The sequence below is a fragment of the Dermochelys coriacea genome, chromosome 5 (genome assembly GCF_009764565.3).
Source record: "Dermochelys coriacea isolate rDerCor1 chromosome 5, rDerCor1.pri.v4, whole genome shotgun sequence".
NCBI lineage: Eukaryota > Metazoa > Chordata > Testudines > Dermochelyidae > Dermochelys > Dermochelys coriacea.
In genome coordinates this window covers 61,206,766-61,223,694 of record NC_050072.1, presented here as the reverse complement: position 1 = coordinate 61,223,694, position 16,929 = coordinate 61,206,766, and the positions used below count along the sequence as shown (strand labels likewise).

Genomic DNA, 16,929 nt, shown 5'->3' with positions numbered 1-16,929 from the left:
AGTTTACCCATAAGCCAGAATGCTAAATGTCATTAATATTAGTGATTTTTTTTAATGTTTACCTTTCTTGTAACATAATTCCTGCTTTGTTGCTTTTATGCATGTCTTAAAGACCTGTTGTATATATAATATATAGTGTATTTTAAGAATAGTTATTAAAAACGAAAAGGATTAATCCTGAAAATTTATTTTAATAGATGTAAAAAAATTCCACATTTTCTGTTTGCTGTAAATTATATTAAGATTTGAATATGTGTATATACATATTAGTTATATATAAATTACAAGTCTATACATACATATTTATTAATACACAGTGAACAAAATTGTCAAGCAGTTAGGATTTCTACACACACAACATACTTGACATAAACTCACAAAAGCATGAAAATGACAGGGAAGTCACCTAATAATATTTCTCCATCCACAGGCACGTTCCATCCCCACAGTTACCATACACCGCAGACAGTGCAATCATAACATTGTCCACTCACAATACCCATTTACCAAACTACCCACTCACAATACTGTTCCTTGCAGATGTTTGGCATAATGGTGTTTTGGGCTGTAGGGGAGTTTGGTAAAGGGGGTTACGGGAGGTAGGCTTACAGTACATGATCTGAGGCAAATAGGTTTTTGTGGTAACGGTAAGGTATGTGCTTGTGGGTTAAGGAGTAGAAGGAATGTTATGTGGCTTAAGATATTACAGTGATGAGTACAGTATAAAAGCCTGTGTAGAACAGAATAGAACTTTTCATGTCCATGCTTTTTGTGGCTTTGTGACTGGTATACCATGTAGTATGTAGTAACCCTGACTGAACAACAGAGGTTTTGGTGGATTCATTTCTAAGGAGTTTTAATGCTCAAATGAAGGTGTAGGGTTGAATGATGAGGCAGGAGAATGAAGGATGGGCAGTGGCAGACCCATGGAGGTAGAAGTGCAGCAACTGACAAAGATTTTTTTCCATCAGCAAGTCTTCTAGGTTGTGTGCCAGCTGCTGCCACAAATGGCACATAATATTTATGGTCAGCTGCATATAAATCCTTCAGCATTGCAGGATACAATCTGACAGAAAAGTGTAGTTCCTGGTAAGAAGATTTTATCTGATAGAGAAGGTTTTGTGTGTGCACTAGCACACAAAATTTATGCATGTATAGTTTTTGCACTGGTGCATAAGTAGTTAATGCGCTGGTGCATGTCACATTTATGTGTATAAAGTTTACGTGCATAGTCAATAAACTTTCTCAATCATCAACCCCTGGAGCATATGGTTTCGGCTCAAATGAATAAGTGTAATGGCTAAAAATGATGCAAAATTGTTTTTTTTAAACCACATTTTATGTAGGAAAATAGGGTTTTTTTTTGTTCTTTGTTAGATGTCAGTCAACAATGAAAGGGAAGACTAACAAGGACAAATTTTGTCCAGAACCCAATTTCAAAGACTTCCTTCTAAAAACTTATGATAAGAAACAAAATAAAATCTAAACAGAGCATTCAAAGGACATAAAAACTAACACTTTGTGGAATTATATATCAAGAAGACATTTACTTTAGAGAAAAGCAAGATTTTATGCTCATTCTAAGCCCATTTTAGAACTCTATCTTAACTATGGAGTCAATACTAAGAGCCTTCATAATGTAATAAAATATTAATGATAGAACCAGTCAATTACTGAAGAAAGAACATTTGTGATCATTCATTTGGATTCTGAATAGCTGTGTGATTCAGTCATGTTTGTGCCTTTTTTAATTGCTATTTGTGAACATTCCCATGAATAGGTCCACATTTACAGAAGAACTGGGTTTTCTAAAATGAAGTATATCAATGATCCCTGTGTCGATTAAGGGATCATTGTCAAAAGGGTAACATCTTTGTCAGAGCTGAACAACTCTGACAGAAAAGGAGACGGTTGTAATAATTGGCTCAACAAATTTACCCTAACTGTAGTGAAAGTGAAAGTTCATAAGAAATCACAATAAGCTATAATAATAAATGTTAATGGAAAAAGGTGCAAAAGTGAGAGAGACTGAATTACTCGAAACAAAAGGCCTACTGATATAATTCAATGACTGTGTTGCCTCATGCTTGGTAAGCAAGACTGTGTGAAACCAAAAATCAGTGAATCCAAATTGGTGGGTCAGAAATTAGGCCTAATTTGTGTCATAGAGTTTAACGCCAGAAGGGATCATCAGATCAGCTAGCCTGACCTCCTGTTAGGGTGACCAGGTGTCTGGTTTTTGACTGGAACACTGGGTCAAAAATGGACCCTGGCGGCTCCAGTCAGCACCACTGACCGGGCTGTTAAAAGTGTGTGGGTGCAGGGCTGGCAGGCTCACTACTCAGCTCTGCACAGCTCCTGGGAAACAACTGGCATGTGTCTCTGGCTCCTAGGCAATAAGGGTGGCCAGGGGGGCTCTACACACTGCCCCCCCAAGCGCTGGCTCCACAGCTCCCATTGGCGAGGACCTGTGGCCAATGGGAACTGCGGGGGTGGCACCTGTGGGCGGGAGCAGCATACAGAGCTGCCTGGCCGTGCCTCTGCGTAGGAGCTGGAGGGACATGTCAGCCACTTCCCGGGAGCCACCTGAGGTAATAGCTGCCCGGAGCTGCACCCTGAACCCCCTCCCACACCCCCAGCCCCCTGCCCCAGTTCTGAACCCCCTTCTGCACCCAAACTCCCTCCCAGAGCCCACACCCCAACCTCCTGCCCAAGCCCAGTTAAAATGAGCAAGTGAGGAAGGGAAGGAGGAGGGATGGAGTGAGCAGGGACAGGGCCTTGGAGAAGGGGCAGGGCAGGGCTAGGTCTCAGAGAAGGGGCAGGGCAGGTGCGGGGCAAGGGTCTTTGGTTTTGTGCAATTAGAAAGTTGGCAACCCTGCCTCCTGTATATCACAAGCCACCAGCGCCACCCAGCACCCTCACAACACACCCAACAACTAAAATTAAGTAAGTATTACAGCTCACAGGAGACTAGACTATTAGATGCTGCAGGCAGAGAATAGGCGAGACCGAGGTTCACCAGTGCCTGAGGTCCTGCAACAGCAGGGAAATAATTAAGTGAGATATCACCAGATATTCCTAACAAGTGACCTGCATCCACATGTTGCAGAGGAAGGCGAAAAAACTCTCTCTCACTGCCAGTGTGACCTAGGGGAAAATTCCTTCCTGACCCCACATATAGCAATCAGTTTGACCCTGAGCACATGGGCAATATCAGACAGCCAAGCAATTGAGAGAGAGAAAGCTCAGTGTCACTTCAGAGCTCTGGTCCACCCCGTCTCCAGCCTTGATCATCTCTGATGCTTCAGAGGAAGGAAATTTTAAAAAATCCCAGAATATGTTGGAGGGTAGCAGGGGGAGAGAATCCATTCTTGACTCCTGCAGATGGCCAGCTGGAAACCTTGAAACATGAGCGTTCAGGAACATAAGACATAAACTGAAAGTGTAGTCCAGAGCTGTTGAACCCTGATGCCCACCATCACAAGCAACCCTGTCACCCAATTGCACTCATAAATATGTCCAGTTCTCCTAAAACTAATTAAGTTGTTTGGCCCCACCACACTTATTGGAAATCTGTTCCAGAACCTCATCCCTTTGATATTTAGAAATCTTCTTCTGATTTCCAGCCTGAATTTCTTCATGGCCAGTTTATACCCATTTGTCCTTGTGCCAGCATTATCTTTAGCTAAAATAGCTCTTTATCCTTCCTGGCATTTAGCCTTCTAATGTATTTATAGAGAGCAATCATATCCCCTCTCAGCCATCTTTTTGCTAGACTAGAGAGGCCAAGCTCTTCCAGTCTCCTCTCATCAGATAGGTCCTGCAGTCCTCTGATCATCCTAGCAGCTCTTCTCTGCACCTGCTCCAGCTGAATTCATCTTTCTGGAAGATGGGTTGCCAGAATTTATCCCCAAATGAGATCTTACCAGTGCCTTGTACAATGGCATTAATATTTCTCTATCTCCACTGGAAATGCCATACCTAATACATGCTAGAATCACATTTGCCTTTTTCACAGCTGGATCGCATTGGTGGCTCATAGTCATCCTATGATCAATCCACACATCTGCTCTTTCTCCTCCTCTGTTGCTTCCAACTGAAGAGCCTCCAGTTCATGCTGGAAATTCTTATTATTAAACCCTATTTTCATGGCCGTGCATTTTGTAATATTGAATTTCATCCCATTTCTGTCACTCCAGTCTTCAAAGTCATCCAGGTCTTCCTGTATAATATTCTGATCCTCCTCTTTATTGAAAATGCCTCCCAACTTTTTGTCATCCGCAAATTTCATTGCCTACTTTTTGTGCCACAGTCATTCATAAAAATATTGAATAAGATTAGTTCCAAAATCGATCCTTGAGGAACTCTGCTAGTAATCTCCCTCTGAGCTAATAATTCACATTTCAGCACAACCGTTACCTTTTCCTCTTTAGCCAGTTCCTTATCTTCTTTACAATGCTTGTATTGATCCCCATCTTCCTAGTTTAATTCATAATTTCCCAGTTGGCACCATCTCAAAAGCTTTGTGGAAGCCCAAGTATATTAAATCCATGGCACTTCCCTTATCTAAAAAATCAGCTATTTTCTGAAAAAAGGAAATCAGGTTAGTCTGGTATGATCTGCTTTTGGTAAACCAGTTTTGCATTTCATCCCCTTTACCATTTAGCTCTATTGATTTAATTATTCTTTTCTTCAGAATTTGTTCTAAAGCCTTGCGTACCACTGAGGTCAGACTAAGGGTATGTCTACACAAAAATGTAAGTCCAGGTTTGAACGTGGACTGAAGATTAACCCCCCTTGTGTCCACACACCAATTGTGCTAACTTATGGTCCCAGAGTCATGCAAGGACGGAAGATCCAAGCCCTACTGCTTTCCTGTCCTGCACTAGACTCAGGTCCTGGAAGTCCTTCAGATGTATCCCAGAGTTCGTGGCAGCGGAGGAGCAGCACTGCTGGCAGCCAGTGCTGTAGCTGGAAGCGCCATTACTGCTTGGCTGAGCAGTCTCGCCATTCCTGCTCCAGCTCCTCCTTGCTGCTGTGCAGAGCTTGCCTGGAGCAGGGAGTAAAGCTGACAGGTGGGAGGCAGCTCCCAGTCACTCAGATGTTAGGAATCACCCCTCCTCTGGCTGTGCTGAGCTGGGAGCCCTGCTGCTCCCCCTCCTCTGCTCTCTAGTCCTTGCTCCCAGGCCTCCCATGTCCTCCCTGGCACTGGGTGTGCAGGGGCACCTGGACTGTGTGCACTGTCAGGACAGGAAGTGGGAGCCAGCCCCCAAAACTTCCCTGAAGCCTCCTTCGGTGGCGGCTTTGGCTCCTCCTCACTAGAGGGAAGTTTTGGGGTTGGCTCCCACTCACCGCCCTGACAGTGCATGCTGTCCGGGCGCGCCAGCACACACAGCCCCAGGAAGGTCAGAGGGGCCAGAGAGTGAGCGGGAACCAAGCGGCTGCCCTGCAGGGAGAGGGAGTGGCCATCTCCTGGCTACTGAGCCAGGAGCTCTGGGTCCACTGTTGGGGTCAGATGGGGCAGGGAGAGTGGGGAAGGTTGCTTGCAGCAGCCAGGTACATTACATTGTAGAACCAGACTCAAAATCAATTAACTTCTTAATTTTTGAAGCTGGTTGTTGGTGGTGTTCATTAGCTGAGCTCAAGTTAAATCCTGAGATGTAAATTCGTTTGAATCCTGACCATAGTATTTTCCCCAGCTTTGTGGAGGGAAAAAACAAAATTTTAAAACAGGTAATTTTAAAGGATTGTATCTCAGGAAATCTGTGACCAGAATGAATTCAGTTTTGAACCACTCTCTCTACCCAGGGCCCGTTGCTGGCATACCAGTTATTAGAGCAATCTCATTTTGCATGTGGATTTTGCAGGACTTGGAAAAATATCCTTTACACTGAAAGCAGAGCTTCTGTGGCAGTCCCGTTATATATTCCTTTTAGCATTTTCATTGGTTTTGTTGTTTATCAACTTCTTATACTTGATTTCAGAAATTTTATAGCCTCCTGCTACACAATTAATGTAACATTGTACTAAAATATAATAACCTCAAATTTATTCAAGCACAAGAAAATTCATTTTTGCCTCATGGAACAAGAACATACATGGTTCCATGAAAGAGATAAGTGAGGTTACTTTGTATCACTTATAAATTTGGCAGACTACCAAATGTTAATTTGCTTTTAGCTAGTTGAGATTAAATGTAATTCCTTCCCTGAGCAGCCTTAAAGTAAGCAAGCATGAAAGCATTTTCTGAGTAATCTGGGAGGAATTGACATTTAAAGGAGTTAGCATTACATCTGCACTTTAAGGCTATTAATTTCTTAGATAAATTAACTACATTATTCTGTCTTTATCTTACATTTTGAAAGGATTCCATCAACCGGAGAAATGGCAGCCCAGGGTCAACTGAAACTGCTCTTATCCCAACCGTATTGTAATTGGAACTTGCTTTTGGAAACACTGCTACATCAGGATTGTCTCTTAGTTAAAATTTTATTGGAAAGTTCAAGTAAGTATTTGTGCTTTGTTTGTAAGAATGGCAGCAAGAAAACACACACAAATTTTTGAGTTTTGCTACATTTTTCACTGCTTGACTATTGATGGAAGGATGCCAACCAGTTGTGGATATCAATAGTTATCCAGTTATCAGTGAGACAAATATTGAACTGGGGGAGGTGTGGAGGTAGGAATAATCCTTTATCACTTTTTACTAAGAGAGTGGCAGTCTATTTGAACATTCATATTTTGAAAGCAGATAGCATTTTGATAACATAGACCACTGTCACAACTTTGAATCAGTTTGTTTTTAAGAAGAAATGGATGAATTTGAACTTATCAGAGTTTGATATCATAACTGCTTTAAATAGCTTTTCCTCAAAAAAAACTAGTCTGAGTTAGGACTCTGAGGGATCACTTGCTTTCAACATTGAAAAGCTTCTCAGAGATTTTGCTTAATAAATTGTATATGTTTGTTAGTGTAAACTTGTATTCTTCCTCATATTTGAATAGTTAGAAGTAAGTAATTATGAGAGAAATAGGAAAGCAAGTGGAAGAATGGTTCTACACAGGCTTTCATCTTTTATTGTGCTATTACTGTGTTTGAAAACAATAAAAATTATCACATCTAACACTTTAGTAGCTTTCAAATAAAAGAATCAAATTGATGAATAGTTTATGGTGTAGTTACTGATTTGGCATAATGTTTGCCGTAATGTTGAACTATATTCTGTTGTTAAAAATCAGTTTTTATCATTCTTTTGCAAAGGAATTTCTCATTACTTATCAAACAGAAAATATTAGGTCCACATACTATTAAACATGACATAATTTATTTCTGTCATTTTAAAGTGGTCTTACATTTGTCAGAAGCACAACATTGCTTCAACTTCTGTCATGTTTCTTATTGAGTGCTGAACTGCATTCACTTACCTATTCAAATACCTGTCATCTTTGACAAAGACTGACAAATGTTTGATCAGGATAATATTCTTACCCTGGTGTTATCCGCTATTGAATTTTACTAGCTGCTTCAATTATCACAAGGATGAAGTGAAAGAATTTATTAATCAATTGACTGACCAGCCCTTTGAGCTTCAGGGGAATATATGCTACTTAGAGTTGGAAATTATGTTGTTTGTATATGCTGTAGAGCTATATTAACTACAATAACGTTGATAAACTGTTGTTTTACATAACATTGAAACTGGTAATAGTCTTTTTTCTTCTAGAGTAATTTCTGTTTGATTAAATATGTGCTGGTAAAACTGACCACATTCTTTACATTACAAATTTGATATTTTATAGGAAAGAAACATTAAGTGTTATAAAATAGTATACTGTATGGATCACCAAAACACATTTCTGAAATACCATTTCAAACAGTGCACTTTTTATATCTAAAACTCTCTGGGAAAACTGATACAGTCTTGATAACGTTACGTATTTGTGGAAGTGTGATTGATCTAGCTTTCTGTATAAAGTAATCTAAAATTATCAAGAGCTATTTCTTGGTCATAGCAAAGACAGTAGATTTTGTTTTTTCTTCATGCAGCCCAAAATCTTACACTAATACATGAATACATATTTCATCAGAAGTAGTATTTATTAATGTCTGAATTCAGAGTGATATGTTTAAGCAGTTAAAAGACAAGCATAATATAATTTTGAATTTTGGAGTAATTTACATAACTGACCACAAACTACCTAAAATTTAACTTCACAGCATGAGTCATGCAGAATTTCTAAGGGAAAAAAAAAGTACAAAATTTCTCAACTTTTTCCTTCTCTTATCCTCAAAAAGCAAAAATATGTCATCATAAATTACATTTAAATAAGTACTTATATGTTTCAGATGTATTTAGTGGGTGGTGATGATTGTTTATATCATCATAGTGCCGTTACACTCATTTTGTGAGGCATTGCACAAATACATAGGGCTAGGTTGTAGTCCCCACTCTCCTTATGTGGCTGTGTAGTTTTTCCTAGATTCATAGATCCCAAGGCCAGAAGGAACTATTGAGATTATCTAGTCTGACCTGCTCTATAAAAAAGGCCATAGAAGTTCCCCAAAATAATCCCTAGTTATGAGTGGAAGGACTAGGAAGCTTTTCCTGTCTTTGTGTGGTCTATGTAAGAACCATCCAAAATATCAGCAGTGCCCAAGAGCACTTCTCCAAAATGGGAGAAGGCGGAGAGTGGATGGAGCTGTGGCTGGACTGTTGCCAACTCTTATTATTTTATTATGAGTCTCTCTCAATATTTGATGATGGAATCATGTGAATACATAGAAATCTAAGTTTTCATTTTTAAAAAATAAGTTTCTAACTCTCACGGATGTGGAGAAAAGCTTCAAAATATGAATCCTAAGGATTCAAAACCTAGAAGGCAAATAAACAGATGCAACATTTATTATTTTTTAAAATCTTGTGATTTTTCAGCTACTTCAGGTGACTGAACAGTTAATATTCAAAGAAAAGTAATTGGAGCAAAGCGAGAGGGAACTGAATTTCAGAAATGTCTCATATCTCATAGGACAATTCAGATACTCTACACCGCAACTGGATTGAGGAGTAAGGCAGGATTTCCCAACTCCTCCTTTGAGACTTTATCTTCCCCCATTTTGTACAAAAAATAATTCACATTCACTTATGTGAATCACAGTGATACAGATAAGATGTATATGGAGCTAAACTTGGCAAAATTCCTACTGGACAAGGAATCTGTGTGCTCCTTTTAGATCAATTGATAGAGTTGCTACTTGTAGACTATAAGGATACTAGTTTAAGGCCCAGCTACAGTGCTGTCCTTTTTGCACAGACAGATTAATATACTGACTATCCTGGAGAGTGAGGAGACAGTACGACATTCACTTGTGTGTGTCTGATCAAAATAAACCCCGAACTCTGAAACCAAGATTTTTACAAGTGGATAGAGATTTTTGGTGCCCAGCTTGAGTTAATGAAGAGATTCCCGTTTTCAGACAATGCGGAGCACTACGCTTATAAAACAAACAAACCCTTTTAAGGTGTCAGAATCACTAGTCACTTTTGAAAATATTGGCCTGGGTGTCTTACCAGGACTGAGACTTTGTTTTGAAGAATTATTATTTTTCATTATCACAAAAAATTAAAAAACAAAACCAAACTTTTTTGTGTTTGGGAGAGGTCTGTCATGTCATTTGATTTGCATATTAACCAATTGATTTATATTATTTAATTTTATTAATATAATAATGAAATTACCCAAGTGACGAGTAAAGTTTTATTGATGGTAATCCTAACTATTACAGAAATAGCACTGTATTGATGACTGTTGTTTTAGTTTATGTATAGTGAATAATAAAATTCTAATTATGTTTTGAATGTATTTTGAATTAAAGTAGGCGTATACTGTATTTTTTTAAAGTACTTCTGATATTTTTTTAATGACTGGATATAACTTAATGAATCAAATGTTATTATGTGAAAGATTTCAGTGGTATTGTGTTTTGAAATGTAGTTCAAATACAGTTTTCAGTTTGCTTTGACACTTATTTCCATAACTAGAATTAATTGGAAATTCTACTAACCATTATTTTATTCATTTTCAAGAAATTGAAGTATCAAAATATGATGAACAAAGTTCCTGCATAAAACAGATAAATAACAAAGAGCCTACTTTGACTGAAGCAATCTTTACAGTATTATCCTATTGCATTTTATCACCCAAATCGCTTAGTAGTGCTCTTGAGAGCTACATGAAAAAAGAGCAACTATGGGATTGTTTTTACAATATATCAGGTATGAAAACAATTAGTGATATAAACATTTTAAAGCCAGTGTTTAATCTTGTTCATTTTCAGATATATACTGATATTAGTTTTTGTTTTAATAAGTTGGTCCAAATTATTGAAGGTTACTTAAAATATTATTAGAATTGAAATGTTTTGAAGAATCATATTATGAATGTTTGCAGTCTAATACTTCGTCAAGGGATTGTAGAAACAGTGGAAAACGTCATGGATACAGTATTTGTGGTTGTAGAAAAATGTGCTACAGTGGGAGTCCAATTTTCAAAAGTGTCTGCCTCTGACCGTGTGGGTGAGGGCTGTTCCAAATCTCAGAGAGCCCAGTCAGCAAGCAGCAAACACCTCCTATAACTGCTGACTGCTTAGTTTCTCTGTTCCTGCCTATCTAACAAAGGCACCAGCACCACACCTTCACCCCAAACTTTTGAAGAGGGATAAAGGGGAGTAAAGAAAAGGGGGGATTGCCACATGAGGTGCAGTGGGGATGCTGGTTTGGGATGGATTAGAAGTCCTGCTACTTCGTGATGCAAAGGGAGAGGGGCTCCCAGTTGTGAGTGGACAGGGAGAGATGCCCTATCTGGGTAGGAGTTGGAGGACACTGCTGATTTTTAAAGTGTTAGGGTGTAGGACCCAAAGGGAAGAAAGGGTTGGGAGTAGATAGCTCTCTGGTACCCAAAAAGGAGAGTGGTGAGGCCCTGAGGAAAAGAAGGTTGGGGGGAGGGGGTCTGAGTGAAAGCAAGAGAGAGAACAAAGAGGGTAGTGCCCATCAAGGGGATGGAGGTGCTCCCCAAGAGTGAGTGAGCGACCTGGTGGCCTGAGGCACAGAAGGAGGGGGGGGGAGAAGAAGAAAGGCACAGAGGCTGTTGGGTTTCAAAGAGGGATGAGAGGCGGGGTCTATAGAAACTTACAGAAGAGTCCTGGGGTAGGGGATGAGACTGAGAAGGGGATGGAGACAGACGTGTGTCCCCCTGGACAGGTGAAATAAGTTTGGACAACAGCCTCTAGCTGACCCCAGAACAGGTGAAGAGAGTTAGGTGGTGTGGAAACCTCCATTCCCCCAGAAAACAGTGGAAAAGGGAGTAAAATAGAAAAATGACAGAGGAGAGAGGTGATATAGCACAAAAGAAAAGAAGAAAAGGGAGGAGGGAAATAAGAGGAGAGGATAGATAACAGAGAAGGAATGACCATGCTGTCAGTCACACCATCCTTTATCAATCAGACAGAATATGCTGCCTTAAGAAGAGCCTATTCAAATTTCCCTGACCTAAGATACAACAACTAAATGACCAAAGGAACCAACGTTCAGCACCCATATATTTTAATAGACAACTCTATAGCTCCTACACTTCATAAAATTACTGCTCCAGCATCCCCACCTTGCATTCCCTCCCACTTGTCTCACCATGGCATCTGCAGCAACTGCTTCCAAGAATGTTGAGCTACATTTCCAATCACTGTGGCTCAGTTTTCCTGCTGCAGCACCCCAGGTTCTCTCCCTGGCCTGAAACTACAATGGCGACATCTTCCCTACAGCTTTCTCTCTCCTTTCTCCATTCAGGTTTAACTGAAAATTCTCAAATTTTCTGAGGGACCATTCTGCTGAGTTACTTTTTGGGGTCTACTGTTAGCTGTCCTGCAGTTCATTTGTCGATTGGAGTGTGGTCCTTCAATCTGCCTCATTCTCACCTTTCTTTTCCTCATTCCACTTTCTTCATCACCCATCCACAAATCACTTTTCATTTTAGTTTGGCATAGTAGTAAAGTAGTGGTGGCCTCTACTCAGTCAAAACCAGTGGTGAGCTGAAGCCAGTTCATGTGAACCAGTTGTTAAATTTTGAAGCTGGTTTAGAACCGGTTGTTAAAGGGGTGGGGAAGCTCAGGCGGGACGGACAGGATGTGGCCGCAGGACCTCCTCTTGGCTGGGGAGGCTCCTATGTGAATTTTTACTGACCCGCCGGCACTCCGAGGCTTCGGCGGCACTTCGGTGGTGGATCCTTCACTCGCTCCGCTTTTCAGCGGTGGGTCTTTCAGTGCCGCCGAAGACCCGGAGGGACTGAAGGACATGCTGCCGAAGTGCCACCGAAGTCATGGAGCAAGTGAAGGAACTGGTTCTTGAGCTTCTGGCAGCTCATCACTGGTCAAACCCCCATATTTTGAGGTTTTGTGGCAATCTGCTTCCACACATACCCTTCAAAATTGCCACTCCAGCATCTGGTGTAACTTCCGAGGAACTACATGCTACATGATTTGAGGGCTGCAGCGCCCCTTTTCTGGAGAGAATGGTAAATTCTCTAAGATATTAAGAATAAGGGAAAGAATGCTCCTATATCATCTTAATACCTGCTACTCACAATATAAACTGTATTGTAGATAACCAACTTGTGGAATGTTATCTATAGTAATATGATGGCACTCTGTGCTAGATGATAGGGTTTTTTTTAATTCCTTCATTTTGTCACTTGAATGTCTCCATTTTTCCTTCTGCTTGCTTTCTAATTAAGCAGTACCAAACAGTCTGGTTAACTATCAAATACTATTCTCAGTTTTATGCTAATGTAATTGATGATCCAGCTAGGGAGATGAAGAAGTAAACAAAAATGGTCATATCAGCTGGCTCCATTAAAACAAACAACTAAAAATATATGCAGCATGGAAAAGGACAGTATCACTTAGAAAAGTGTAATTTTTAGCTTCAAATTAAAGAGAAAAACAAAAGAAAAAAGAAATTAAACTATAAAATGCATGATCCTATAATATTTAATCATACAAGCCATATTTTAATTTTGTAATATTTCTTTAATTTGTTAGAGGACTGTAACTATGAAGTTGTTCTGAATCATAATTTTGTTGCTCTTCTTTTCACAAGGGTTTTATAATACCTCATTTTGAAATTCTGATAGTAATCAAATGTGCACAAATTGACTGTTTAATGCTTTTTTTTTGTCTGAAGTTTCTAGTTGTGGTGAATCAGAGCCAGAGGTTATCAGATGTTTGAAGCTGACTTTGATTAATTCAGTCAAGGGTATAGTGAAGCAAATAATTTCTTTGATGCATTCATGGGAGGCAACAGAGAACTATGGAACCTATCAACACAAGCAAATAGTTCCTGAAAGTTTGCTGAAGACAGTTCCAAAGGAATGGAATTATACACCTAGAGAAATGAAGAGAAAAGACGCTGGGAAATGTAGGTGACACTTAAAGTGTTCTTATATAAACCTGTCATAAGAGCTTGTTACCCATTTAATGAGAACATATCAAAATTGAAGAATTAGAACTGATATGTGATATGATTTGACAACAAACATGATTGTAATTTGCAAGCAAATTTCCTGATTTTTTTCAAAAAAGTACTAGTGAAATTGTTGTCAGTATGTTTCTTCTTCATTAAGTTAGAACTGCAATAACTTGGGATTTACATCCTTGCACACATCTGTGGTGTTTTTAAAGTCTATATAGTTATTTTAAGTCTTTTCACAAATTTCACAGCACTAGAGAATAGTACAATAGGCTTCAAGATATCCTAGGATGATCTATGGTGATCAAAACCAGGAAATCATTTTAGTTCATTTTGTTTCTCAACCAGTGTAAAGTACTGTGAAACTTTTAGATTTTGTTGGTTGTAAATATCTCATAGTCATCACAGTTTTAATTAAGATATGTTATTGGGGTTGAAATATTACAACCTCATTCATCATTGATTTATAACACAACGATTTATATTTATATAGCATTGAAATTAGCATACAATTTGCAACTGCAGATATTTTTTCTCTAAACCATTATTAAAATAAGTAAAGTAATAGGGTAAACATAGATAATAGAAAACATTTTAAAAATGGATAGGGAGTAAAGATTATTTCAAGTATTTTTTTTGATCACCCATGGCTAAACAACCATAATTTTAATTTTTGCAAGGTTCCAAAAAAAAATGATTGGCACCAAAATCATGATCCGATTCTCAGTTACACTGACATCCCTTCACAATATTCTGGCAATGAAAAGAGGCCATAAGGTGGGAGTAAGTTATTTTTAAGTCTACTTTGTAAGGCCCCTTTACACTGCTAGATGCTAGAGCATCTACCCCATTCTTCTTCATTTCCTTTTTCCTTCCCACTTTATTTCTTTCATGCTATATACTTGGTCCCCTTTTTCTTTTTAATTGTGCCCTTCTCAACATGTGTCTCTTCTGTAGTTACCTTCCAATTTCCAGAACGATTCAATAGTAGGTGCTGTACTAGCATACATCCTGCGTGTATTGCAGAAGCCAATAATCATGAGTGATGTGAGGACATTTGTGGGCCTAAAAAGGGAAACTGAGAAAAAAAAAGTAAACATTACAAATACACTTCAAGACTCTGAGAGATTTAGCACATTACCCTACACTGCACATTAATCATAAAAAACAACACCACAAAGCAATTTTAGGGTCAAACTATTGTCCCATTTTATTCCAAATCACTCAGAATAATGAGTGATCTTTATCTCTATTAAATGTGCTGTAATAGCTGGGCACAACAGGACTAGATACATATGGAATAGCGATCTTAATTCTAAATTTTCTTGGTTTTCTATTTTCAGGTCATTACAGGATCTCATTTCAATAGATTTTTGGAGATTAATATACAGTAAAGCACAGTTGAGGTCTAGCTATACTTTTGAGCACTTAATCTTTTCAGCCCTTTTCACTACAAAAATTAGACATCATCATACAACACTCATAACTGTACTGTGATCGAACCAGAATATTAACGTTAATCATACCTTCTTTTCTTTCTTTTTTCCTTTTTTTTAAGGCTTCACAAGTCTTGCAGCTCAGGCTGTATCTATTGTAATCGGCAAGTTACCTACAGTGATTGCATGTTTGCCTCCCCCAATTAAATACTTCTTTTTTCTGTCTGAGAGGAAAATGTCAAAAAACTTTGTTGAATTGAAGAAAGCTGGTCTGCTTGTCTGGAACTTGATTGTAATTATATGTCGGATATTTGAGGATGGAAACACCGCAGAACTTTTAACAGGTGCAACGCTTGACAGATGGAGCAAAGAGAAACTCAGTTTAATTCGTGTGTGTTTGGAAAGTATTGTGGGAAAACAGAAAAGTAGTCCTAAACAAGTAGCACAGAAGGTTATACAGAGTATAGAACATCAAAGACCAAACTGGATTGAAAGCCAGTTGCTGAAAGCAAGAAAATTGAGCACTAACTGGTAAGAAGAGTTTAATATTTTCAGATGATATTTTTCTTTCACTGAGCTATTTGCAAAAGTTCATAATAGCATCAAATAAATACGTACAAGTGAACAAAATGCAGGTGAACACTGATTTTATATTCTCTAATTTAGAGTAGTTCTTAATAGGGTGAAAATTTGATAGTAAAGGATTTGTGGAAATCAATTGCATAGTAAAAATGTAAACCACAGTTGTTTCATTGGAACAGTCTACTCACAAAGAGATTTCTGATTATCACAGTGATCATAAAACAAGGACAATTTAGTTTCTAATCTTTCTTTATGTGAACAGGTACACTAACTGGAGGGCAGTATAGTATGTTTGTAAATGGATTTTGCTATGATGATTAAATTAAAGAGGACTTAATGTCTTTAAACAGCTTTCTATATTTTTTCTGTGATTAAAAAAATAAGCCTATTTCACTTTGTAGCAACAAACCTTCAGGGCAAGTCAGGCATATCAAAACAGGACAGGGAAGACACCCAACTGTTTCTTTATGAGGCAAATATCAACCTTCTTGCAGATTTGATATCAAGGTCCAAATGTTTTGAAACCTTGCTAAGGTTTCTGGAGGGTTGAATGGATCTAAATATGTTTATGGCTTTCTCTTATCAAAAATTAGTTTTATGGAAGAAAATTATCTAATTTTCGTGACATGTATTACTGTTTAAAAATATTACCTATCAGCTTTCTGATATTAATTTATAGGAGTTACACAAAATAAATTTGTTGACTACTGAAAGTAAAATGGTTTGTCATTTTCATACATATTCTACAAGGTCAGTGTCATTAATTTCCTGCCAGTAATAATCCATATAAACAATATAGAAATTCACATTTGTGTCACCAATCTAAATGAAAAGCTTTTGTGCAGCACACTGAGGCATTTTTTCTTCTAGGGGCAATCAGTTGGCAAGAATAGCAATAAGCAGTAATAGAATCACACAAATGCTCATTGACATTGACCTTCATATTCTTTACATTTGCATTTAATACTAATTTACAGGCTTTAATCCAATGATTAAAAGATTAAAGGCAGATGCCATCCAAGTGAGTAGTCATAAGGTAAAATATGTTTTTAAATTTGTAGACTGATATCGACCAGAATAGTGTCATAATTCAATTTATAATTTACTCGGATTATAGACTCCTTTTTAAAGCAATGGAAATCCAATTTAAGAGTAGTGTCTAAGTGATAGCTCCTAATAACTCTCAGAAGTGCCATTTAACTTTTTGTTTGTCTGCTTAATTTGAAAAAATAATAATAAAGTCAAATAGGTAGAGTATTATACTAATTTTCCTAATATTTTAAAAAATATTTAATAGCTGTCACACCAGGTATCTGACTTTGGGCAATGACACTCTCTTTCATTAAAATGCTGAACAACTAGTCAAAAGAATATTTTTACTCATTTTGAGTCTA

The 16,929-nt window shown here is 38.2% G+C and overlaps 1 protein-coding gene across 9 annotated transcripts in view; it reads left to right on the top strand.

Annotated features, from left to right (window-relative positions):
• The window catches only part of KIAA0825 (KIAA0825 ortholog), a 423,444-nt gene that overhangs the window by 205,462 nt on the left and 201,053 nt on the right, over positions 1-16,929 (top strand). For all 9 annotated transcript variants that reach the window (XM_043514581.1, XM_038403489.2, XM_043514582.1 and 6 more), the window contains 4 exons: positions 6,366-6,505; positions 10,086-10,274; positions 13,233-13,466; positions 15,076-15,484. In XM_043514581.1, the coding sequence (XP_043370516.1) occupies positions 6,366-6,505; positions 10,086-10,274; positions 13,233-13,466; positions 15,076-15,484 (972 nt within the window). The remainder of the gene's footprint in view (positions 1-6,365; positions 6,506-10,085; positions 10,275-13,232; positions 13,467-15,075; positions 15,485-16,929) is intronic.